General features: G+C 54.6%; 1 protein-coding gene across 3 annotated transcripts in view; it reads left to right on the forward strand.

Moving 5' to 3' along the window:
* Positions 1-357: 357 nt before the first annotated feature.
* The window catches only part of SH2D3C (SH2 domain containing 3C), a 33,088-nt gene continuing 7,103 nt past the window's right edge, over positions 358-26,342 (forward strand). The window contains exons 1-6 of one of the 3 annotated variants that reach the window (XM_005908442.2): positions 358-513; positions 2,916-3,393; positions 14,562-14,601; positions 21,625-21,753; positions 23,200-23,654; positions 25,175-25,299. In XM_005908442.2, the coding sequence (XP_005908504.1) occupies positions 477-513; positions 2,916-3,393; positions 14,562-14,601; positions 21,625-21,753; positions 23,200-23,654; positions 25,175-25,299 (1,264 nt within the window). In that variant the 5' untranslated portion in view covers positions 358-476. Of the gene's footprint in view, positions 514-2,915; positions 3,394-5,368; positions 5,492-14,561; positions 14,602-14,628; positions 17,670-21,624; positions 21,754-23,199; positions 23,655-25,174; positions 25,300-26,342 lie in introns of those variants that run through there. The other 2 variants (XM_005908443.2, XM_070378944.1) reach the window with 2 other exon arrangements.

The raw sequence follows: 26,342 nt of genomic DNA on the forward strand, positions 1-26,342 counted from the left end.
TCGCCACCACTGCCAGTACATCCCCCGGCACTGAGGCTTAGAATAAACCCCTCTGCCCGCAGGCCTGACTCCCTGCACCCTCCCAGCCCGCTGGCCAGACCCCCCAACAGCAGTTGTCAGGTCCCTGGAGGCCCCCAGCCCAGTAGGCTCTGTTCCCAGAGCCTGCGGTTTCTTTCCCAGACCTTCCAGATCTCACGCGCTTGTGGTCTGCCCCCTGCCTCCCCCCGCTGCCGAGGCCAAGGAGGAGGCCCACAGGGGCTGGGACTTGAGGGGGGGCGCCCTGCCTCCGCCCCCCTGCGGAGAGGATGGGGAGGGTGGGGCTGTGAGAGTTTCACTGGTTTAAAAATACACAGAGGAAGCTAGCGAGAGGGCGCGAGAAAGGGGAAGGGGAGGTGAGGGAGGCATCCCAGCACTGATGTCCAGAGCTTCGAGTGGCCACTCGCCTTTCGGCCAGGGGCTCTGCACGGCTTGCCAAGATGACGGAGGGGACCAAGAAGGCCAGCAAGAAGTTCAGTGAGTGTGGGGTGCCGTTTGCACCGTCCTTCATCCCTCTGTCTGTCTGTCCGTCTCAGCCTCTCTGCATCCGCTTCTTCCCACTCTATCTCGTTTCTGTTTCTCTTTCTGTCCATCTCTGGCTCTCTCTGGAGGACTCTGAGAGTTTCCATGGTGCCGTCTCTCCATCCCTCTGGCCTGATCTCTCTCTCCATCTCTGTTTCTGTCTGGTCTGTCTCTGTCGCTATTCCTCTGTCTCTCCACCCGACTGTCAGTCTCTCCATTCGTTTGTGTGTCCTCTGGCTCCCTGTGACCTCTGGGCTATGCCAGGAAGACCTCCACGCATTCCATTGCCTGCCTCTGTGCTGGTTCACACGGAGGTCTCAGGTTGGGAGATGCTGGGGCTGGGGCGGGGGGAGGGGTGCGTGCCATGGGTTAATGTCCCATGACCCCACCAGCAGTGACGCTGGGACCCAGAGCATCTAAATGAGGGGCCACACCCACCCATCACTCTTCTTTCCCAGGTTGCTGATTCCTTCCTGGTCCCAGCAAACTTCAGCTCCCTCTGATTCTTTTAAGATTTAGATACGGATTTAGCTGTGCTGGGTCTTAGTTACGGCACTCGGGATCTTCAATCTTCATTGTGGCATGCAAGATCTTTTTAGTTACAGCATGTGGGATTTAGTTCGCTGACCAGGGATCGAATCCCAGGCCCCCTGTATTGAGAGCACAGAGTCTTAGCCACCGGACCACAGGGAAGGCCCCCTCTGATGCTTTGGACCTGACAGCACATGAGGGGAGTGCACAGGGCAAAGATTATGACTGTATTCCACAGACAAAAGACCCAGAGACTTGCCTGAGGTCATATAGGGCTACAGAGCAGGGCTGTCTCACGTCCCTGGACCCTGGACTTCAGTTTCCCTCCCTGCCCCACTACTGCTTCCTCCAGACCCCCGGTGCCCAGGAGACAAAACAAGTGGTACGGAGAAAGGAGGCGATTCGCTCGTTGGCATAGCTTTCTAAGAGCAGAGCCTCAGCATCTGCTGATGGCGCTTGTCAGGAGGCAGAGGCTATAACTGAGGGTGGCGTGGGGGGTGGGCAGGCCTGGGAGGAAAGCCCCAGAGCACTGATCCCAGCACTCCAGCGCCGCGGGCCCTCGGCCAGGCTCCGCTTGGCTTTTTGACCCTGGGCAAATTCCTTCCCCTCTCTGGGCCTCAGTTTCCTCTCCGTCAAATGGGGCCATCCCACCTATGTTCCACCGTGGTCGTGAGGATCTGAGGAGGTGGAGGATGCCAAGGAAGTGGAAAATGCCAGGGTGTTTTCGTTTTTGCTTATGGAGGGGCCGTAGTGAAGTCCGGCAGACGGCGGTGGCTAGGAGGAGGGGCAGTCCCACAGCTGGGAGCAGGCAGGAGGGCGCTCAGGCGCACCCCTGCGGAAACGCGGAGATGGTATCACCCGAGCACTGCCGCCTGAGTCCCCACCAGGGCTCAGCTGACAGGAAGGAGAGAACTGCGGGAAGTGGGACCCTCAGGGACCCGACAGCCCCCTTCTCATTTCATCCGCACCTCAGGGGCACCTCAGAGCCTCGTTCAAACACCCACATCACGACCCCCGCCCCGACCCTGACACGCACGTCACACACACACACACACACACACACACACACACACACGTGCTCTCAGCTATGTGACTTTGGGCAGGTCATGTCACCGCTCTGAACTTCAGTTTCTTCATCTGGAAAATGGGGGATTAAACTTGTGCCATGGGGTTGTGCTGAGAATTCAGGGAAGTAATTAATGAAGGTGGCATGTTTGACAAACGCAAAGGCATTCATTGTGATCGTCATCACCATCTTTCTTCATTGCTTCTGACGGCTATGAAGCATGTTATTTACCTGCAGAGGTCATGGCTTTCTTCAGTTCTTCCATTGCTCAGAGGGCAGTGGTCCCCAGCCGTTTTGGTCCCCAACCAGGGACCAATTTCGTGGAAGACAGTATTTCCACCATCTGGGGATGGTGGGGGGGATGGTTTGGGGATGATTCAGGTGCATTAGACTTATTGTGCACTTTATTTCTAGTCTAATGCTGTTGCTGATCTGCCAGGAGGTACTGGTCAACAGCCCAGAGGTTGCCCCCGCCCCCGCCATGGGGGACGGATACTATAGTCTCTGTCTTACTGATGTGGATGAATGGGGCTCAGAGAGGTCAAATGACTTGCCTAAGGTCACAAAGCTAGGATGTGGAATTGAAAGGCTACGGGATCCCAGTGATGCCATATTATACCATAACTCCTAGAGGGGGTGTCAGTGAAGCTCCCAACCCTCCATGAACCCTCAGTGAGTGGAACTGCACAAATGTTTCATTGCTTTTATTATTACTGCTGGAGATGTCATTAACTCCTTTTCCTCCCCTCCCCCCTTCCAGAGTTCTTCAAGTTCAAGGGGTTTGGGAGTCTCTCCAACCTTCCACGGTCCTTTACTCTGAGACGATCTTTGGCCCCCAACAGTATCCGGCCCCAGGTGGAGGCTGACACCTTCGATGCCACACAGGATGACATGGTGACAGTCCCCAAGAGCCCCCCGGCCTATGCCCGCTCCAGCGACATGTACAGCCACATGGGCACCATGCCTCGCCCCAGCATCAAGAAGGCTCAGGGCAAACAGGCCACCCAGAAGGCCCAGGAAGTTGGCCCTGAGCTCCAGGTGGTACCCCGAAGCCTGCCTGACCCTCCAGGCTTGGAGGCAGCTGAGAAGGTGGTGCCAGGGACCATTGCCTCCAGGGAGGATACCCCAACAGTGGGACCCAACCCTTCAGCAGTGGAAGTGGACCCCACAAGAAAACCTGAGGATGCCAGGCCAGACACAGAAGAAGGGCGAGACCCCAAGAATGTGCCCTCAGAAAGGTAGGTGCCGATCAGGGGAGGGTGAGGGCAGAACCTGCGGGGATGGCATGTCCAGCCTCCTGTCAACAGAGTCTGGAGAGGACCGCCCAACACACACATCTGTAGAAAGAAAACAGAATACACACACGCACACACACCCCCTACACATTAACTAAGTGCTTACTATAAACCAGGTTTCCCTAGTGGCTCAGATGGTAAAGAATCTTCCTGCAATGCAGGAGACTCAGGTTCGATCTCTGGGTCGGGAAGATCCTCTGGAGAAGGGAATGGCAACCCACTCCAGTATTCTTGACTGGAGAATCTCATGGACAGAGGAGCCTGGTGGGCTATATATAGTCCATGGAGTCACAAAGAGTCAGACACAACTCGCAACTAACACTTTCACTTCACTTTTCACTACTATAGACCAGGCACTGTACTTAGCCCTTCACATGTAATTAATTCTCAGAAAAAAAAAAATCCAGGGAGAGGATACTGTTATTTCCATACCACGGATGAGGAAACTGAGATTCAGAGAAGAAATGCCGTCTGCCCCTGTCAGATTGCACATCTAGCAAATGACGAAATTAGGACTTGACCTAAGACCCACCTGACTCCAGCGCCCTAGGCAGCCTCCAGCATGAGCCCTCAGCACTGGGCCCAGCCCAACCACTGGATCCCTGCCCTGGGCCCCCACCTCTGAATCTCCGCCTTTAATTCTGCTGGACAACATTGCTCCCCTAGGTCTGGTAAAGCGTTTGCTACCTAACTTGGGTACAGGGTGTGTTGAATTGTTGCAAAAATACAAATAGTGATGTGACCATAGCCCTCAGTTAGTAAGTACCTGTTTTACTAGGTGTCAAAACAAATGTTACTCACTGAAAATTCTGTAAAAGATTATATCAATACTATAACCTGCCCCGCCCCCATCTTACAGCTGGGGAGCCTGAGACTCAGCCAAGGTTGCAGGGGTGGGATTTGAGCAGGAATCTGCCTGTCTCCAGTGGCTGCACACTCATCCATCACATGGTACCCACCACATTCTAAGCCCTACAGCCCTTGGGAGACCCCTCAGCCCCAACCAAAGACATCTTTGTCTTTCCAACTCTCAGAGACTTTGTCTAAACCACACTGGTTATTATAGATGTACTTACTGAAATAAAGAGGGAAAAAGAAAATCTGAGAAAAATTAAACTCTAGGGTTTGTTTTGGAACCTCTCTTGAGTGATTTTGCCCTGAGACACCAAGCACAGCTTCTGTGCGCTGGGATAATTGGTCCTTCAGTGGGGAGGAGGAGGACCTTGTAGAGCTGCAGAGTGAATCCAGACCAGACTGCCTCTTACTGACCTTGGACAAGTCTGTTCCCTTCTCGGAGCCTCGCTTTTCTCATCTGACAAATGCGCACAACGATACCACCTACCTTGTAGGGCTGTGTTGAGAATTCAAGAATAACGTACTCGTAAAAATCTTAGCACAGTGCCTGGCACACAACAAACAACGCAATAAATGGGAAGTGCCTACATTTATGATTTAAAGAACGAATGCTTTCTCACCATCTTTACCTACTCCAGGCTGCCTTCTCTTGCCATCCTCTTAAATTCTGCCTCATTCGGGTGTGCAACAAGGATTGTATGTAGGGGTCCAGTGCGGGTCGGGGAGCGTTGTGAGGTAACCCAAAGCCTGAGGTTTGCGGAAGCGGGGCTGGCGAGGCGCAGGGGCGTGTCTGGGAGGCGTGGCCTTTCCATGCTGCTCGGGGACTGTTGGGGAAGCTGGCGTTGGAGAGGGGCGGGGCGAGGCGGAGGCGTGTGCTGGGGCGTGGCCTTCCCACCCTCCCCTACCCTGACGGACAAGGAGAGGCGAAGGGCGTGTCCGGGGCGGGGCACGTCCTTCCCAGAGGGCGGAGTAGACGGTGGAGAACGCCGAGGGAGGGCGGAGGGGGCGTGTCAGAGGCGTGGCCTCAGGCCAGGCTCCGCCCCTGGAGTCCTGCTGTGAGCTCCACAGCTCCGTAGCCTGAGAAAGGCGGGAGCCTTGGAAACAGGAGGTCCCCGGGTTGCTGGCGGCGACGGCAGGGAACCATGACTGCAGTGGGCCGGAGGTGCCCCGCACTGGGATCCAGAGGGTGAGTGACCGAGCTGGGACCAAGGAGGGCCACCGCCTGGGACCGGGAGTTGGCTGTGGGGGAAATCTGTGCCCCTGGGGCAGCTGACAAACCTGGGTGCGAGTTTAGCATCTGGCACTTTTAAACTTTCTTTTGGTGCAACTCTGACCCCGCTTCAGGCTGAGCATCTGCTGGTCACAACAGTCCCAGAAGAGAGACACTATCACTATCCCTAGTTTACAGATAAGGAAAGAGGTTTACTTGCCCAGTTTGACACAACTAATGAAAGTCAGAACTAGCGTTCAACTCCACCTTCCCGGATCAGACCCCTCAGCAGGTCTTGAGACACCTTTAGAATGCCAGGTCTAGGAGCCAGCCATCCTCCCCTGTGGGCAGAGATAGTCCTGGCAGTGCCTTGGGGTATCAGGCCTGGCTTAGAGCTGACAGAGGAAATAGGGGGACTCTCCCTTCCTGCCCCTGATCACCTGGGATGTCCCGGGGTCCTGAGGAGGGTGGATTAGCAGATCGGATTGAGCCTCTTCTTGGTGCCCTGGGACCCAGTGTCCCACCTGCCTTAGGCCAAGTAGAAGGTGAGGAACTGTTGAACATTTCTTCTAAGAGCCTGTGAAGCTCAACTCTTTGCCAGAGACAGGAGAGCTGCTTTGCAGGTGTGATCTCAGGCTTGTCCTGCCCTGCTCTGGGCGTCCATATCTCCAGCAGCCAAGATAGGTCTGGGATGGTCTCTGAGGATCCGTCCAGTTTGGGGATGAGGGCGTTTGAGAACTGCCACTGAGTAAGAACAGGGGCCTCGTTCCTGAGTGTCCCAAGGGGGGTCATCCCTGTGGCTGTTCAGCCTAAGCTGGGGGAGATGTGTCCCTCCCCTACCCCCTAGGAAGCAGGGTGCACCTGGAGCAGAAGGAAGGAAGGGGAAGAGGTGAGGCTGCAGGAGTTTCCTGGTGCCCTGTACTCTGCTGAGATCATGGAGGATGAGAGGAAGGAGGGAGGAGGGGCCAACGACACAGGCAATGAAGGGCCTTTAGCTCCCAAAAAGGAGAGTGCCGCCCAGCCTGCCCCCAGCCCCCGTCCCCTCAGCTGCCTGCAGGGAAACAGTGACTCTAGAGAGTCCTGACACTCAACTCTTCAGTTCATGCTGTAGAGGAGGAAGCGGCTGCTTAGAGAGGGAAGGGAGGTCCCCCAAAGCCCCACACTATAGCCACACCCACACTCAGGAATGGTCAGGCCAGGGTCCCACCAGAGGCTGGCCCTGCCTGGAATACTCAGTGGGTCCCCTCTACCACATGGGCCCTGTGAGGTGGAGCCTCTATTTGCTGCATTATACCAGTGAGGAGACTGAGATTCAGAGAGAAAAAGGGACTTTCCTGGGGTCACAGAGAGATTAGAACCAAGGTTTGATTCCAACCTGACCAGCTCCCAAGCCCAAACTCTTAACCACTAGGCCATGTATCACCTGCTGTAAATAAAAATCTCAGAGCTGTCTCTCTCATTACTTCAAATGGCTTCCCATAACCCTGGAAAGGCGGTAACAGGAGCCCATTTTACAGATGAAGACATCAAGGTTTTGTGAGGTTAACAACTTGCTCGAGATGAGACAGTGGAGCTGGAACTTCATTCATTTTAATAGTTACCGAGATGTAGCTATGCCCTAGACACCCCTGTAGATTCTGGGGAGAGAGCCGTGAGCATAGCAGACAAAACCCTACTCTCATGGAGCCCCCATTCCAGGGTGGGGGAGACAGATGATAAACCAGATAACGAGTTATCTGGTCGGCTAGAAGAGAAAAGCACTAGAGAGAAAGATTTAAATCAAGTAGGGTAACTGGTCTTGGGGTAGTGGCTAAAAGTTATCCAGGGAAAAATTCTCAGTGAGAAACCGATATTTGAGCAAAGGAGATGAGGGAATAGACCCCCCTACCCTCCCTTTTTTTTTACTTGAAATATAGTCGATGTACAATATTATGTTAGTCTCAGGCATCCTGGGAACAGACCCTCTTGATGGCTAGGGAAGGGTATACTAGGTCAAAGGAACAGTAACTACAAAGGCCCTGAGGTGGGAGCATACTTGCCGTGTTGGCGGAGCAGCAGAAAGCAAGCTGGGGGCTGGGGAGAGGAGGGGTGGAAATGAGGCCAGAGAGGAAATGGGTTCAGATAAGCAAGGCCTGGAAGGCCCAGCAAGGACCTGGCTTTGACTGTAAACGAGATGGCAGCCGTCGCTGGCCTTGAGCAGAGGACGGCCCCACTCTGACTTACGTTTGACAAGCACCTCTCCTTTGAGGAAGATTGGCCCGAGTCTTACTCTTTTCTGAGGTGTCTCACTGGAGCATCCTTCCCTTCCTCCCAGAGACCCAGGCCCCTCTGCTCTCACTCTCAGGGCCGTTCAGCAGGAAACTTGAGACTTGGAGAAGGTAGGGCCCCATAGGAGAGCCAGGGGCACCCTGAGCTGCCCGCACCGGGCACTGAGAATAAGCCAAGACGCTCCCCCCACCCCCATTTCCTTTTGGAATGTTGATTCTGGTCCAAGAATTCCCAACACTCCCGCGAGTCCCACGACCCTCTCGGCCCTGCAAAGTGACGTCAGTTGCTGGGCATCTGGTAGTGATTACCCACCAGGGGAGGGGGCTGTGGTGGGCCCAGCCTGTTCGGTCTCCTCAGGCTCTGGGCGGCTGGTCCTTGTCTTCCGAAGGGGCCCAGCTGCTCCTGGCTCTCATTTCCTGTGGAGACTTTCTCACAGCCCTCGAGACCCCCAGACGCCTCGGGCTGTGGGAATTGGGCTGGCTTGGGATAGACGGACGGTTCCCCCATCCCCAGCTGGAGCCACATCCCCTCAAACCCTCAGGGGACCCTGTTTACAGAATGCTGGATGCTCGGGGCGTGAGAGCTGGGGAGGACAGGGAGGGGTGCGGGGGGTGGGATACACCAGCTGCTCAGAGGCCCGCTTGACTGTCTTTATAACGTTGAGAGACCCCCTCCCCTCTCTGACCCTCAGTTTCCCCATCTGCTTCTCCAAAAACAGCACCTGTTTCACAGGGTCATTGTGAAGAGTAGACAGAGTAGAGCATTTTTCCTAGACATGGCCTGAGGAAATGCCAGAATACGGGATGCGCGGGCTACCAGCACAACTGTGTAGAAGAGAGGAGACTGGGGCCCGACGAGAGCGACTCGCGCAGCGCCATGCAGCCTCTTTCACCCCAGCTCGGTGCCCTCTCCCGAGCCCCCAGTGTCCTCTTTCTGCTCATGCCCACTCCATGTCCTCTTCCTAATGTCAATTCGGGGCTCCTGGTCTGGTCGAAATATTGGTTTTCGTCGCTTTCCCCTCCCCAGTGTCTCCCTGTCTCCATCCGGGGGCTCCCCAGTGTCTCCCTGTCTCCATCCAGGGGCATCCCCATCTCTAGGAGAGCCTGCCTAGGGCAAGGAGAAAAGCAGAACCAACGTGAGTCTCCTCTGAGTAGCCGCGTGCCCTGCTGTGAAGCGAGGCTTCCACACAGGACCTCAGTCAGCGCTCAGCACTTGCTTTCCCCCTTTGCCCTTGGCCAGCAGCTGTTGAGTCCCAGCAACTCCTGGGACCCAGACCCCCCAGCTCTGCCCTGGGAAGAGTGGCCACTGATCTGGCCTCTCCCCACAGGTCTGGCGCCCTCCCTGAGCTCTGCCAGGGAGCTTACCCCTGTCAAGAAGACTGAGGGCACAGGATGGGGGAGGGGAGCAAGGCTGTCTCCAGGACAGTGGTGGCTCCTTGTTCAGGAGAGGGGGTGGGGCAGGGGCTAACATCAAGGGCCTTCCTGACAGGGAATCCCAAAGGCCCACGGCTGGGTGTCCCCAAAGAGATGGGGGTTTCCACCCCCAGCTCTGTCTGCTCAGAGCCTTGAAGGACTAAGGAGCACAGAGCAGGGCTGTTGCTCTGCTCGGGTGAGTGAAGAAGGGAGAGAATCTCTCTAGCCCCCAAGAAAGGCAGGATGGGAGCTCTCTGGGGTCAGGGTTGGGTGGCAGAGGGAGGAGCCTCAGGGGGCTCCCTGGGGTTAAGGGGTTAAGGAACCTTGTACCTTTTCTTCTCATAGGATGCTTGCAGCCACTCTATGAAGACACTTAAAATATGCCCATTTCACAGATGGGGAAGTCGAAGCTCACAGAGGGGAGGGCGGGGGGATGCTGAGAAGCAGGAGGCAGAGGCTGGGAAGTGTCCACTAAAGGCCATATGACCATGCCCCGGGAGCAAACTGGGGGACAGATAGAGGGCAGGAAGACCCCATGGCTCTGCAGGGCAAGGCTACCCGTGGCGAGGAAGGGCCAAGGTGGAAGAGGACAGCAGCCTCTTCTCCAGAGTCCCTGTGGGAGCCTCACCCTTTCTCTCAGGCCAGGATGGAGACCCTGAAGGTAAAGCTCGGACTGAAACCTGCGTTGGGGAAATAAAGGGTAATGGACTGTAATTGCAGGTCATTAATTCAATTAATTAAGCTAATGTATGCAATAAGTGGTATCAGTTATTAGAACAAATCAGCTAATACAGGCAATTAAAGGGGTGGTTATTTAAATAATTGATGCAGCTGATTAATGGAACTGATTTAGCTCAATTGTCACTATTATTTATTAATTGATTTCACCACTAATATTAGAGGGGAAATGCCTTTGAAATCCATAAAATAAGAAATTAATTAATGAATTAATTAACGGAGCTGAGTTTTTAAACATGGAAACTTCGATTCCTGGATTTAGTCATTACAAAAGGAGAGAGAACATTCTAGAAATCTCCAAGCAAACTGAGATCTGCAGGCTGAATAGAAATTCCTCTGACTCTAAGGGAGAGAATTCCTCTGGGCAGAAGGTATATCATGTGCAAAGGTCCTGAGGCTGGAGGCAGTAGCGCTCTTTGGAGGAAGGCTGAGGTCGGAGTGCCTGGAGGACCCTGAGGAAGAGTGGAGGGGTGGCTGGCAGGGGCCTGGTCACAGAGGGCCCACCAACCAGAACTAGAGCTTGTCCTCAGGACTTCAGGGACTGCTGTGACATTCGTTCATTCAAAAACATCTTCATGGGGTGCCTGGCACCATTCCAGGAAGAACCCAGCCCCTACCCTGTGGAGCTGATGTTCTGATGAGAGGACACAGCACAGGGCAAGTCAGATGAAGCCCTACAGAGAACAATGAAGCAGGGCGGGGAGGTGGGGAGCCTTGAGTGGGCTCCCTTCACTTCCAGGTGGGCAGCCAGGGAAGTCCTTACTGAGAAGGGGACGCTTCAGTAAAGACCTGAAGGAGGGAAGGGCAGGAGCTCAGTGGATATCTGGAGGGAAAGTATTCTAGTAGAGCAGTCAGGAAGTGCAAAGGCCCTGAGGTCAGGACAAAAGGCAGTGAGAAGCTCAGCTTGGCTGCGGTAGCATGAATGAGGGGAGTGTTGTTGGAGAGTGACGGGAGAGGTGGTGAGGAGCCAGTGTGCAGAGGCTATTATGAGGACTTCAGCTCTTATTCTGAGTGAAACTAGGGGCCACTCTAGTGGGTTGGAGCCGAGGAAAGGTGTGATCTGATTCATTTTAACAGGACTGCTCTGGCTGCTGGGGTGAGAACAAGTCACAGGGGCACAGATGCAGGCAGGGAGGCAGTGGCGAGGTGGTGGCCATAGTCTGGGCAGATGATGGCCATGGGTGGTAAGCAGACATGGTCACTTTAGGTCTTAGAAATCCTGGAGTGTTGCAGAGGGGCAGGGAGGGGCCATGGCGAGTTCCCGGGCCTGGGCCTTGACCCGAGCACCCAACTGGCTCTGGCCACCTGATATCCCTGGGGCGGGCACCCCCTCCCCAAGACTCTGCTCCTGCCCAGCTCCTGAGGGGAAGTGGACAGGAAGCAGGAAGAAATGCTGGGGCAATCCCAGTGTCCTGGCCAGTCTGTTCCCAACAGTGGGAGGATTTCCTGGCCTGAATGGCCGGAAATGCTGGGACAGGACACCTCACCCAGGAAGAGCAGGGAGGTGAGCAAGGGGAGGGGTCCCTACTTTACCCCACCCCACCTTGGCTGGACAGAGAGAACTCACATGGCTTTTGGAGCCTGCAGGGGCCGGGTTGCAGCTTGAGGGACGATAGTTAGAGATCAGGAAGGACTTTGCAGGAAGGAGGGACAGCCCCAGGGACTCTAGAATGTCCAAACAGGGAGGACTGTTAGCCAGCATCCCAAAGAGGAGCCCCTGCCCCAGGAGCTAGGGGGAACCCTACATGAAATCACACCCTGGAAACACACCTCACCCACAGTTTTTATTTTGTCTCGTTTGTAGCTCAGCTTTTTCGGTTTGCAACTTATTTTGTTAGATTTATCACATTTCAGTTTAAATTTGGGGCTTCTCTATTTGGGGAAGTTTGACCTCCCTCCCTAGTTTGCAGATGGGAATATTGAGGCTTGTGTCAGCCAGAGAACCAGGGTCCAGCCTGACAGAATTAATAATAATAATAGTGATGAATACTGGTTGAGGGTACACTCTTTATACATTTCTTAGGCAATAAATGTGGGCTTCTCCGGTGGCTCAGCAGTAAAGAATCTGCCTGCAATGCAAGAGACACAGGAGATAAAGGTTCAGTTCCAGGGTTGGGAAGATCCTCTGGAGGAGGGCATGGCAACACACCGCAGTATTCTTGTTTGGAAAATCCCATGGGCAGGAGGAGCCTGGTGGGCTATGGTTCACGGGGTCGAAGAGAGTCAGACACGACCGAAGCGACTGAGTACCCGTGCACGCATAGTTGCTTTACAATGTTTTTATATTAGTTTATGCTGTGCAATGAAGTCAATCAGCTATGTATATACATATATCCCCTCCCTCTTGGACCTCCCCCCCACCCCCACCATCCCTTCTAGATCATCGCAGAGCACTGAGCTGAGCTCCTTGTGCTATACAGCAGGTCCTCACTAGTGCATGCGTGCTCGGTCGTATGCGACTCTTTGCCACCATATGGACTGTAACCCACCAGGCTCTTCTGTCCTTGGGATTCTCCAAGCAAGAATACTGGAGTGGGTTGCTGTACCCTCCTTCAGGAGATCTTCCCGACCCAGGAATTGAACCCAGGTCTTCTGCATTGTAGGCAGATTTTTTACCCACTGAGCCACTGTGGGTCCTCACTAGCAGCAGGAAACAACTCTCAAGCTCCTGCTGTGTGCTGGCGGCTCAGCAGTGAACGAGACAAAGTCAGTGCCCTGGTGGAGATGGCGGGTACCTGGAGTCAACAAATAAATGGAAAGTGATTGTTTCGGGTAGAGACTGAGGAAAATAAAACAGGAAAATAAAACAGGAAAATAAGACAGAGAGCGAAGGACAAGGGACAGTTCTAGGCACGGTGGTCAGGGAAGGCTTGGGGACATTAAGCAAAGCCCTAAATAAAGTAGGGGGAGGAGCAAGCTATGTGATAATCTGAAAGAACTTTCCAGGCAAAAAAACAGCAAGTGCAAAGGCCCAGTGGCCTGGAGCAGAATGAGGAAAGCAGACGTATTTTGGGGGTGGGAATTCATGAGATGGGCAGTTGGGTCACCACGGGGCCTTGTAGGCTGGGGCAAATATAAGCCTGTTTATGCTTGTTTTTCTGGCATAAAAATGGCTTCTCTTTACTCTCACAAAGGAAGTCTTGGTTTAGATGATAAATTATGTGGCTGGCTGTTTGCAGGCCATGGAGTAGGGTTTAGATTTCATTCCTTGAGAGATGGAACAGTTGGGGGTTGTTTTGGTTTTGCTTCATTTTAAATTAGATGAGATTGCATTAAAAAATAAATTTATGCTTATTTAATTGGCTGTACCAGGTCTTAGTTGCTAGTTGCAGCACCATCTTGGTAGTTTTTTTTATTGCAGCATGCAGGATCACTTGGGGTCTTTAGTTATAGCATGCGGGATCTAGTTCCCTGGCCAGGAATCGAACCCAGGAGCCCTGCCTTGGGCTTCTGGAGTCTTACCCACTGGATCATCAGGGAAGTCCCAGGGTGGGAGGTGTTTGTGCACAGTGGCCTGCCTAGCTTTTTACCCGAGCGCCACCAGGGCAGCGGAGGGGAGGCTGACCGAGGGCTGTGAGGGCAGACCCGGCAGGTGGCAAGAAGTCTGCTGTGTGCTCCAGGAGGACAGAGAAGGCGCCCCAGATGGGGCTGGGTTGACATACAGAGAGAAGTGGTCAGGACCTATTCTGGAAAGAGACCCACAGGATTTCCTGATGGATTGGGCGTGGACTATGAGTGAGAGAGGAAGCACAGAGGACCACAGGGTTTTTGGCCAAACAAAGCAACACAAAGCATGAAGCTGACATCTACTGAGATGGGAAGCGGATGTGGAGAGCAAGGGCATGGGGGATTGGGTGGGGTGGGGGATCTGTAGTCCTGCTTTGGATACAAAAGTCAAGTTCAGACATCTGAGAAGAGATGCTAAGGAGGCAGTTGGGTTTCTGAGTCTCGTTTTGAAGGGGAAGTCCAGGCTGCATCAGAGAAGGGAGGGCATTTAAGGCCAAGGATTGGGGATGTGGCTCATGGAGGTCCTCATCAGGAAGGGTGATATTTATTTGAGAGGAACAAATAAATATGTGTTTACTTGGGAACAATAGCCACCCCTGGCCTCTGACTTCTCCAGGCTCCATCCAGGCCACCCTTGAGGGGAGGGGAATCACTTTCACAGCCAGTTGTCACCAGCAACGACAAGGTGATGTGCCGCTGGGTGGGTCCCTCTGATGAGGGGATGAGGGTAGAGCTGGAGGGGAGGAGGTTGAGGCCCAGCCTGGGGCCACCAATGTGCGGAGTCAGGGAAGAGGTGGAGAGTGAACATCGGGGGACCACAGTATCCTAAAGGTGAGTCAAGACAGCAAGCAGGCGCTATGTTAAGCATGTGACATTCATCAGCTCCCAGAGGCCCCGAGACAACCCGATGAAACACAGGCTCAGAGAGGTGAAGGGACCTGCCCAGGGTCACACAGCTGGAGAGTGGAGAAGTAGCCCAGCCTGCCAATTCCAGCCAGTGCTATCACCCGTATGCTCAGTCCTGCAGGCGCTCAGTGCTGGCACCAGGCAGGTGGGCAGAAGCTGGCGGCTGAGGATCCAGGCAGGGCTGGGAGCCACTCACCTCTCTTCTCTCCTTCCAGGGCCACTGCAGAGCCGGAGGCTGGCGGGGACTATGTGAAGGTAAGAGGGGCTGGGCAGGGGACACTGAGGGGGCCCAGAGCCAGTTCCAGGAAGGGCAGAGTCCTTTTCTGGCCTCATCAGAAGTCAGACCTCACCCACTGTTCTCAGAAGGAGAAGGTCTAGGGGTCAGGGCAGCCTAAGGGGTCTGCTTTCGCTCCAAGCATCTTCTTCCCAGGCCTGCCATCATTCTTTCCTGGCCCCAACCTCAGGACTTCCCAATGTTTGTTCCCACCAGACCCCATCCAGCCGCCAGCTGGACAGGGCCCCAGGGGTGCCCCCATGGGAAGACGGGCTCTAATCCCACTTGGTCTCTGAGCTGGAACTGGGAAGGGGGAGCAGGAAAGGATGACTCAGTTCTTCATCACAGATAACACAGTCGCCTTGATCAGAAACTTAACTTGTCCTGAGCACAGGAAATGTTGAAAATGCAGTTTTGAAATAATAATGATAACAACCATAATACGATAGAACATTTTGAGTGCCTACTGTGTGCAGAGTCCTGTGCTGGCTGCTGGCACTGAAAGGGAGTCAGCTCTGAGCTATTTATATGAATGAGGTCTTTGATTTCTCCCCTCATCATTGGGCCTTCTTGTGCATGTGTATGGATGGGAAACTTGAGGCCCAGAGAAGTGCAGTGACTTGCCCACAGCTGCACAGCTACTGCAGGGCTGAACTGGGATTGCTGTCGAAGTTTATTTGCTCCCAAGACCATGGACAGAGCTCTTGGCCTTCCTCATCCAGGAGTACCACCCTGAGCTAGGTCCTCTCTCTGAGTATGGAGCACGGGGCAAGGAGCACCAGGCCCTGTGTTTCAAGGGCTCCTGGCCCATGTGGGATCAAAGGAGAACCACTCAATGGTCTGGGCTTGTGTTTTGTCATCCAGCACACCCAAATTTTCGAGTCAGACCTTCTACTTATTTGCCACATGACTTTGGGTGTGTGTGTCACCTCTCTGAGCCTCAGTGTTCACCTATGTGAAATGGGGTAACAGTGGTACCTCCAACCCAGGGTTTCTATGGGCTCAATGAATCCATGCCCATTCAGGGGGGTATCTTGTCTGGTTCCTGACCCCAGGGACTTTCCATCACCCATAATACTGCCTGGAAAGCCCTGTGTAAGTGATCAGTAATGAGCACTGTGGGAAGTGCTCAGATTGCTGTCCCTTAACATCAGCAGAAGGCTCGATAAGAAGCCACTGGGGCTGTGGAGGTAGGAGATGACTTTCAGCTCAGGAGCTGGGAATGAGGAGATCAAGGAAGGCTTTCTGGAGGAGGAGGCATTGAAGCCAAGCCATTGCAGTTGACCAGGAATATGCACCAACACCCTCTCTCCAAAGAGAAAGCTGGAAAGAAGATAAAGATAAGCAGAGATGGGTGGTGGAATGATCCAGGCAGAGGTAAGAGTGTGGGTGAGGTCAGAAAGTGAGCTGAGTGAGCCCAGGAAATGCAGCCCAGGGCTGCAGCAAGTTGAGCTGGAGCTGCTGCCAGAATTTGGGCCCTGGCTTCTCATCCAGAGCCCTGGCATCACAGTGGGACAGAGGCCTCAGGGAGAACCAGCCCCAAAGCCAGTGGTAGACCACAGAGACATGTATTTCAGCACCTCACAAATCCCAGTTGCAAGGTAATGAGATCCCCATCACCGATGGTAGTGAGATCCCTGTGAGGATTATTAGCTTTGTATTTTTCCTTTAGTTTATGGGGCTGAAAAAATGTAATTAAAAATGCTATAAAAGAAAGAATACCCACACACCAGAACTGATTAAACAGTCCCCTAAAGAATGAACTCAAAGGAATATTAGTTTTAGCTTTAAGCCTCAGAAGAGAATGGAATCAATAGTCAGTTACCCAAAGTCCATTCCTCACCTTACATGCTCAGCTGCCAGAACTCCAGGGTTCTCAGATCATGATGCAAGTACTTTGATTCTAAGGCAAGGATTCTGAAGTTCCAAGACCATAAAATTTTATATCCATGCTCAGAGCGTCAGATGTATTTACAGAAAATAATCAAACATCTGAGAGGTGAACAGAGAGGTGAACTCATCTACCTAAGGTCACACAGCCTGCCACAAGATTTGAACTCCAGGCCTGACTGATGCAGAGTCAGCGATGACTCTCTTTGCACTGAAGAGCCTACGACCAAAGGTCTGGATTCTAAGACACTAAGCTTGAAAACAATAGCAGGCATTTCTTGAGCACTTGCTTAATGTCTGGCAGCTTATATGCATCAGCTCAGCCAATGCTTACCCGAGTTCTGTGAGATCGGCACAGGTATGTTTTCCAGATGAGTAAGTCTGGGCTGCAAGAGAAGGGACTGGTTGGGTGGAGGTGGGGGCACCGCTAGTTGAAGCCAGGCTGATTCCCAAACCCCAGAGCCTTACTGAGTTTTCTTCCCCACCCCCAGTCTGTCAATGACATCTCGCATTTCCCAGAAGAGTGTATGATTCCAAGTCAGAGATGAGAAATCCTGGACTCTGGGAGATTTCCTTAGGCCACAAAGGATTTGGTCAAATGTCTACAGGGATTTTTCCAGCTTTAGACATGGTTTAATTCAAAATCTCTGCCCTCTCCGGGTCAGTAAGGGGAGAGGTGAGTGGGGGAGGCAGGACCACTGCCCCCCCCCGCCCCCACCCCGCGCCTTTTCCCGGCCCACGCCATCCTTCTGCCCTCTTGACGCCCCCCTTGGTAGGTCCTCAGCTCCGCATCCCCAGACTCCGGGCTGCCGGGGCTGGAGGGCGGGGGACTGGGGGGCGAGGGGGCGGGGAGTCGGGGGCGGGAGGAGGGAGGAACAATGGCCCCCTCCCCTACCGGGGCTGGCTGGAGGGTGGGGTCTCCCCGCCCCGCCTCCCCGCTCCTCCCCCGACAAGGCGATGAGGTAATCGCGCCGCCGAGAGGCACGCGCAGCCGGTGCCCAGCCCGGTCGGTCCCGCGCCCCTGCCCCGCCGGCCGCCGCCCCCTGCACCGTCCCGGCCCCGGTCGCCCGGCCCCACCATGACCGAGCGGTGCAGCCTGTGGAGCGCCCTGTCGGCCGCCGCCTGCTGCTTCTACCGCGGCTCCTTCGTGCAGGTGCAGGTGAGGGGGCGGCTCGGCCCCCGCCAGGCGCTCCGAGCTGGGACCCCGGGCGCTCGCTGGGGCAGCCGGGGGAACCTCAGCCTGCGGCGCCGCGCAGGGTCCGGCAGGGCAGGGGCTGGGGGCAGCGGGCTGCGGGAGGGGGGCGGGGTCGCCCCAGCCTCACCTTTGGGCGCCCAGACGCTCCGCAGGGTGAGGGTCCAGCCGCCCCTCCCGAGACTTGGGGCTGCGGAGGCTGCCGTTCCGGTTGCTTCTGCCTCCTCCGCAGGGAGGAGCTGAGCTGGGGCACTGGGTACCAGGAGATGGGGTCTCCGGCGTCCTGCCGGTTCTCCTGCGAGCACTCCGGCCCCTGCATCTGACCCGGGCAGACTGACTCCCGCATTGTACCGGGGGGCGCTGGGCCGGGGTCCAAAGGCTGAGAGAGGGATGAGAAGCTGAGGGGATGCTGCCGCGGCTGCGGTCGGAGCGCCCGCGACTCTCCTGCCCTCTAGGTGGGCTCGGGCATGCTTGGGGCGCGGGGCTCCTAGCCCAGCTGTCCGGGCAGTGCGGGACGGCGCTGTGGCAGTGAAAGGGTTAAACGGAAGAGGGTGGAGGGGAGGACCCGGACCCCGCCTCTCTGCGGAGCATCATCTGGGGATGGCTTTGCTTAGGGTTGCCTGACTGAAGGGAGCTAGAGGGGTCTGGCTGGGCACTGGCTGTTGCGAAGGGGTTAAGACCTTGACCCGGGGTCTCCGCGCTTTCGCCTCTCAAGCCCCGTGGGGGACGCTGGGCGCATCACTTCTGCGCTCCCCCAGGCTCACTCACACACACACACACACACACACACACACACACACACACATATACACGCACGCTTCGAGCCCGCCTGAATGACTGCCCTGCCGGCGGCTGAGCGCAGCATCCCTGCACCCGCCAATCAGGCGCTCGCAGGCCGGGAGGCGGTGAGATCATCTCTGGCCAATAGCAATGCTCCCGGGCGCAGGGATGCTGCATTCGCGCCCCAGCACCCACTCCCTTTGGGAGCTAGGGACCCCCGGGTCGAAGGTGAGGAAGAGGGCACAGGGACCCTAGGGTTCCCTAACTTCAGGTGTGTGGGATGACCCAGTTCGTCCGCCAGATTCTCCCTAACGGTTGATTATGGTTGGAAAAGCAGAGCCCAGTCTCCCACCCCCTATTTATGGCCCAGAGAGGGAAACTGACTGGCTCAAGGCCACACAGTGGCAGGCAGAGTCTTGGGACCCGGTTCTTTCCCCCGAAGCCCTCTCCCCTTCTTTGCCCCCCGTCCCTCTTGCTGCAGCTGTGGTACTGGGGCAACTTCTCAACTGCATGCTCTTTGTCAAGGAGGAATCTCCCCCATGACTTGCACTCTTCCCTCCCCAGGGTGTGGTGTGGTTTAGGAGAGGGGCCAGGACCTTGAAGACTAGGGAACTCCATGGAGAAGTGTAGGAACCTGAGAAGGCCCAAATGTCAGCTCACCCTGGAACTCCCTGCCTTTCTGGGGGATCAGTTTCTACCCTGGGCAGGGGATGTTCAGAATCCCCATCTCCAGGCCCTGCCTTTTCCTGAGCACTCATCTATGTCACCCACTCCCACCATCTGTCCCCAGAGCCTTACAGGCTCCTCACAGCTCAGAATTTTATGAGCCCATCGCCAAGCTGCTCCTGCCACCAGTCTTGCCCACCTTGGAGAGTGTTTCATTGTCTTCCCAAGCTGTCTGCCTAGAATCCTCTCTGACCCACGCCACCCTCTTCCCTGCACCCCATCAATGGTTGTCTAAACACCCTTCCCCCAGTCCCCACCCCAACACTCCACCCTGCCCTGCCATTGCCTGGAACACACTCCAGGCCCTCTCCACACAGCTGATCGAACCTACCCCAATGCTTTAAAAACCCTCTGCAGCTCTGCTCTGGCCTCTGGGTTAATCTCAGCTTCCCAAGGCAGATTCACAGCCCTGCCACGCCTGCCCCTGCCACCCCCCAGCCCTTCTGAAGCTTCTTCCCCCACCCCCAGGGCCTTAGCTCTTTCTACAGGGCCCTGAGTTTGCCACTCTCTTCCCAGAGCTCTTTCTTGCCCACCTGGTTGCCTGTCAGTCCCCACTGTAATCCTTTTGCTTGGCTCATTCAGGTCTTGGTGGAGACATCACCTCTTCAGGGACTCCCTGACCAGATGAGGAGGGACATGCTCATCTCCTCCTGGAGCTCCCTGTGTGTCTCTGAGCATCCAGAAACCCTAGGATTGCTTGTCAGTATCTGCGTAGCTCCCCTAGGGCTGAGGCTGCCTGTACTGATGACCTTGGATTCAGTCCCTGTCCTAGGGACTGTCCTAGAGTGGCATAAGACCTGTCCTAGAGAGGGGGTTCCATCAATGTGGACATAATGGAGTCAGAAATTCAAGATATCTCTGAAGCTGGGAAATGGGGTGTCTTAGGAGCAGTGTAGACTGAGGTAAACTGAGGCAGTAGAAGCAGAGGGATAACAAATGGAGTGGCAGGGTTAGGCTCTGAGAACTGTGAAAGGTCAGAGGAGGCAGGGAGTGGACTGGAAGCCGCTGGACCCTGGTGAGGAGTGGCTCCTGGGGAGAGATTGCCCTTTAGTGACCCCCTTCATCTGTCTTGCTGCCTGGTCAGTTCTGGGCCAGATCTATCCGTCCTGGGCCAGCCATCTTTGGGGCCTGGAGTTGGGGAAAGGGAGCAATGTTACATGTTCTCAGAGTGACAAGCACATCTGTGGGCTGGTTGCAGTGCTTTGGAGTATTGTCTCCTTTCATCCTTGCAACCTGGTGAGGCAGGTTCTGCAATTGTACCCATTTTATAGAGGAAGAAACTGAGGCCCTGGGGATTCATACAACATAGCCAGAATTGGGCAAGGGCTTCCCTGGTGGCTCAGATGATAAAGTGTCTGCCTGCAATGCAGGAGACCCGGGTTTGATTCGGGTCGGGAAGATCCCCTGAGAAGGAAATGGCAATCCACTCCAGCACTTTGCCTGGAAAATCCCATGGACGGAGGAGCCTGATAGGCTACAGTCCATGGGGTTGCAAAGAGTCGGACACAACTGAGTGACTTCACTTTCACTTTCTGTGGTGGGAATGTACCTGGCAGCAGGGACTCCCATCTCCCTGTTCTTAGGCTTCCAACCCCAGGCCACGGCAACCAGGAAACCAGGAATCTCCCCCTTGGGCAGGTGGAAAGGGGGATCCTGGGCATTAGCCCCAGTGAGTGACCTCAGGCTTCCCTGCTGGGCTGGTTGCCCCATCTAGCAGGGATTGCTTGGGATAGCAAGGAAGAAGGGGCTTTGTGAACAGTAAAGGACATCACAGATGCCTTTGGCGGGGGCCTCTGCGTCCCTCTTTGTAGCTGCCTCCTCCACCCCTGTATAATTCACTGCCCCAGAATGTATCCTCATCCACACAGCCCTGTTTTTGTCCATGGTTTTACCTGAGTACTTGCTGTCTTATCCGCTTGTAGAAATCCTCCCTCCCCCTACTTCCAGATCAGTTTGGTGTCCTTGGTACAAAATGAATTTCATGAGTGCCATCTCCTCCAGGAAGCCTTCCTAGACCACTCTACCTGGCCTAGACTCCATCTCCCTTTTGAAAGCTACCCAGCTCTTTGCCGCTGTCCAGTACTGTGGTGCTGACTGCAGTCTGCTGAAATACTTGTGTTGCTTTTGCCTCCTGTCTTAGACAAGGAGCTTCTTTGAGGTCAGGCTTGTTTATTTCCCTGTCTACCCTGGCAATAATGCAGTGCCTAGCACACAGTAGGCACTTTTTGGTGGATTTAATTGAGATTCCTCTACACCTACTGGGATAGGGACTCATGGGTGAGAACCTTTCTGGCATCTGTACCTAAGTGTTCCCAGAGTCCCGGGATAGAATGAGTTCACCTGAGGTGGGGGAAGTTGAGAGGGAAGGGGGAAGGGGCTTCAGACTGGATGCCAACTTTTGCTGTCTTCTGCCTAGTTCTCCAAGGAGAAGTACATCTTAGACTCATCGCCTGAGAAACTGCACAAGGAGTTGGAGGAAGAGCTCAAACTCAGCAGCACAGATCTCCGCAGCCATGCCTGGTACCACGGCCGCATCCCACGTGAGGTGAGTGGGCCCTGAGCTGGGACCCCAGCCCTAGACCCTTCCCCCCACCGCCTTGGCCAGTCCCAGACCAGAAAAGCTCCAACTATCGTTCAGTGGGTTCAATCAGAGTAGACTGGGATGAGGTCTAGCTCTGCCATTTAACTGACTGTGTGACCTTGAACAAGTCTCTTTACCTCTCTGAGCCCCAGTTTCCTCACCTATAACATTGAGGATATGGGGCTTCTCTGGTGGTCCAGTGGTTTAGACTCTGCTTCCACTGCAGGGGCCACAGGTTTGATCCCTGGTCAGGGAACTAAGATCCCACATGCTGCAAGGTGTGGGCTAAATTAATTAATTAAGTGAGGGCTAATAATAGTACCTATTGTAAAGGTTGGTTGTGAGAATTCCCAGGTGGCTCTATTGGTAAAGAACTCTCCTGCCAATGCAGGAGGCATAAGAGATGCAGGTTTGATTCCTGAGTCGGGAAGATCCCCTGGAGGAGGGCATGGTAACCCACTCTAGTTTTCTTGCCTGGAGAATCCCAAACGCAGAGGAGCCTAGTGGGCTATGGTCCCTAGGGTCACAAAGAGTCAGACACAACTAAAGTAACTCAGCACGTGAGAATTAAATGAGTTAATTCATGTGAGGTGCTTAACATGATGTCTGATATGCAGTGAGCTCGATGAACATTGTCCTTTATGGTGGTGGTGGTGGTGGTTACTATTAACACTAATATTTTTAGTTACTGTTATAGGTCTATGCATCAGCCTCTTATGTGTTTGGTTGGTGGATATCAGCACCTCAGTGATTCCGTTTTGATAAGGCTGACTTTCTGGGCTGAGGCATGGGCTTGGGCCAACGGTCACCTGGTCTTCCACTTTGCATGCTTGCTATAAATCTTCGTCAATTATCAACTCTGCCAGCTCCTGTGCTGGGCGCCAAGGGTGCAGAGATAAAATAGGTGGTGACTTCCCTCGACAGCTGGTAGTCCAGGGTAGGGGTCGACAGGCAGGCAGTCAGAACCCAGTGGGAGAAGCTCAAGAATGGATTGCCAGGCAGGGGGTGTGGGCTGCCCCAAGGAAGGGGTGCTGAGGAGACAGGCCATTGTGGAAGGGATAGTTCACCAGGTGAGCAGGAATGGGAGGATATTCAGCCCAGAGACATGCCAGAGCCCTGGCTGTTTGGAGGAAGAAGGATGGGGAATTCACTGTGCCCAGTGAGATCCCTGAGAAGGAGTAGGTCTGAGACCTGAGTTTCAGATCTTGGGGACTCCCTTTCCAGAGTGCCATGTCCCTCCATGTCTGAGCCTCTGTGCTCAGACCCATGGCTTCTGGCTGAGATGCACCCTCTGAATCTGGGTCGTTGGGTCCCCCTCCCAAGCTTCAGCTGTCTCTGTTGACTGTGTGCCCCAGACCCAGGGTCTGGCCCTCTCCTGCCCCGCTCCAGCCTGACCCTTGCCTCTTCCAGGTCTCGGAGACCCTGGTGCAGCGCAATGGTGACTTCCTCATCCGGGACTCGCTCACCAGCCTGGGTGACTATGTGCTCACGTGCCGCTGGCGCAACCAGGCCTTGCACTTCAAGATCAACAAGGTGGTGGTGAAGGCGGGTGAGAGCTACACCCACATCCAATACCTGTTCGAGCAGGAGAGCTTCGACCACGTGCCGGCCCTGGTGCGGTACCATGTGGGCAGCCGCAAGGCTGTGTCGGAGCAGAGCGGTGCCATCATCTACTGCCCGGTCAACCGCACCTTCCCACTGCGCTACCTGGAGGCCTGCTATGGCCTGGGCCAGGGCGGGGGCAAGGCCGCCAGCCCTGCCAGCCCCTCGGGCCCCAAGGGCAGCCACATGAAGCGGCGGAGCGTCACCATGACCGATGGGCTTACTGCTGACAAGGTCACCCGCAGTGATGGCTGCCCCACCAGGTGAGTGAGAACCCAAATTCGGCCTCAGTCTTCCCATCTGTCAAGTGGGAGTGTCAGTAATGTGAGTGCTGGTGGGAAAAGGAGAGGCCCAGTCACACTGGTCTGGGGTAAAATGACTGCCCTGGAGCCTCAGTGTGTGCAGAACAAGAGGAGGAAGCTCCCGCCATGCTGAGTGGGGTGTGGAGCCCAGTCGCAGTCTCAACTCTGCTACAACTAGCTGTGCGCCCTTGGCCCTGACCTTCCTCCTCTCTTGCCTCCACGTGCCGACCTATAAAGAGCCCTCACTCAGAAAGCTCCCTCGGGTCTGGAGGAGCCCTGGGTGCTGTCCTGTCCCAGGCAAGGACCTGATCCCTATTGCTAATGCTACCCCACCTCACCCCACCTGACTAGGCCCAGGTGGGCATCAGAACAGAGCATTTTGCAAACCATCGCACAGGGAGTGGAATGTTTTCAGCGACATTTTTGATGACACCCAGATGTCCGGGGCTTGGTGACACTGGGCCCTGATCCGAGGACAAGCCACAGCTGCAAATCATTCCTGAAGCCCTACTGTGCACCCGGCCCTCTCCTGATGCTGTTCTCAACCTCACTGATTCCCACGTCCCCTGGGAGGTGGCTTCTGTCCATTCTGCCACTTTGTAGATGAGAACTAGGCTTGAAGAGGGGTAGCTGCTTGCTAGAGAGTCGTAGGACCAAGATTCAGACCCAGGTCCACAACTCCAAAGTCTGTGCCCCTAGTTTCTATGGCTTCCCTGGCTGTTTGCAGCAAGACGTGCCATCTTTTGGGGCTTCCCAAGTGGTGCTAGTGGTAAAGAACCCGCCTGCCAATGCAGGAGACAAGAGATGCAGGTTCGATCCCTGGGTCAGGAAGATCCCCTGGAGTAAGAAATGGCAACCCACTCCAGTATTCTTGCCTGGAGAATCCCATGGACAGAGACATCTGGTGGGCTACATTCCATAGGGTCACAAAGAGTCAGTTACGAATGAAGTGACTTAGCACTCACGTGCTTGCTTCAGCACTTCGATAGGTCCCATTTCCCTGGACCTGGACTGCGTGCTGTCAGCCAAGGAACTGCTGGTTGGATACCCTGTGGGGAGTAACCACTTGGCCTGTGGTTTGGAACCAGTGATTAAAACAGTGCCAGGATCTACAGGCCATGTGTGCCCAAGGCATCCTGAGTAATAGTGTGGGATCAGTGAGGAGAGGCCAGGACCGTGGGTTTGGCTCCCTTGGCCTGGCCATCTTTCTTGCTAGCCTCTCTCCCCAGACCATTCTTCAAGTTGGGGGCAAGGTTCCCAGGGAAGAGAACAGTTGTGCAGGTTGTGGACTGAACAAGCCCTTCCTCCTCTGGGCTTCAGTTTTTGTACCTGCCAGGTGGGAGGTTGGACGTGATCATTTCTAAGCCTTTTCTGCCTCTGAAGTTCAGCAGATCTAGGATAGAGGCAGAGGTGGGTGTCCTAATGCTAGCTGAGGACCCTCACCTCTGGGCTCCTTGCTCATGAAGGTGTCTGCTCCACAGCACATCACTGCCCCACCCCCGGGAATCCATCCGCAACTGTGCACTCAGCATGGACCAGATCCAAGACCTGCACTCGCCAATGTCCCCTATCTCCGAGAGCCCCAGCTCCCCTGCCTATAGTACCGGTATGGCCAGTGGAGGGGGGCGCGTGGGGGTCTGGTGGGGGTGGCCTCGTGTGCCCATGTGTGCACTGTCTGACGATTTCTGTTACAGTGTTTGATCATGTGTGCCTCTTCCTCTTATCTGAGAGACATGCCCTGCAACAGTGGATACTAAAACTATCCATGTTGACATGCAAAACATAGCCGTGGCTGGTTCATTCTGCAACAATTCACTGAGTCCCTGTTGGATACCAGGCACTGTGGATGTGGTTTCCATGCGTTCTCTTGAATGCTACTGAATCTGGGCTTCAATGCTATGAAGTTTGTGCAGTCAGCAACACTCAGTCCCCATTGGTCAAGAGCCTCCGCATGTGAGGAGCCACTTGACCAGGCCCTGTTATTGGCTGGGATTTAATGTATCCCTGATTCCAAATGGTGGGATCCAACTGGACTGGTCAAGCTTGCTTTATTCATTTATTTTTTCTTTTAAATAGATCTTTTCAGAGAAGTTCTACATTCCCAGCAAAATTGAGCAGAAAGCACAGAGCACTGTGCATTTTTTTTTAATATAAAGAAGATTTCTACTGTAGAAACATGCCACTAGCTCATTTCTGGAAGAAAAAAAAATAATGTTTTCAGCAGGCCATACCACATATTGTCCACATGGCAGGCAAAGCGTGCAGAGGGGCAGCCCAGGGGAACCTTTGCTGGGAAATGCCCTGTTGCCATGTAGTTGTCTATATGGGTTGTCACAAATTCTTCTCTAACCACGGGCCTGCCAGCTTGTCATAACTGCCAACTTGCCTTCCAAACAACACCCCTGAGTGTAAATGTTAAGACGCTTTGCCACAAATTATTTATTGGACAACTTCTAAGCAACATGGCACAGGGAAGTACCCAGGAGTGAGGACTCGACACCTGGTTTTGAATCCCAGCTCTACCCTTTGCTGGTTGGGTGACCTTAGGCAGGTCAGCTGGCTTCTCTGAGTCTCACTTTTCTCATCTGAAGAATGAGGATCATAAAAATACTCATGCTCAGGATGTTGAGAGGGTTAAACAGATTAAGG

This window comes from Bos mutus, chromosome 11 (genome assembly GCF_027580195.1).
Source record: "Bos mutus isolate GX-2022 chromosome 11, NWIPB_WYAK_1.1, whole genome shotgun sequence".
NCBI lineage: Eukaryota > Metazoa > Chordata > Mammalia > Artiodactyla > Bovidae > Bos > Bos mutus.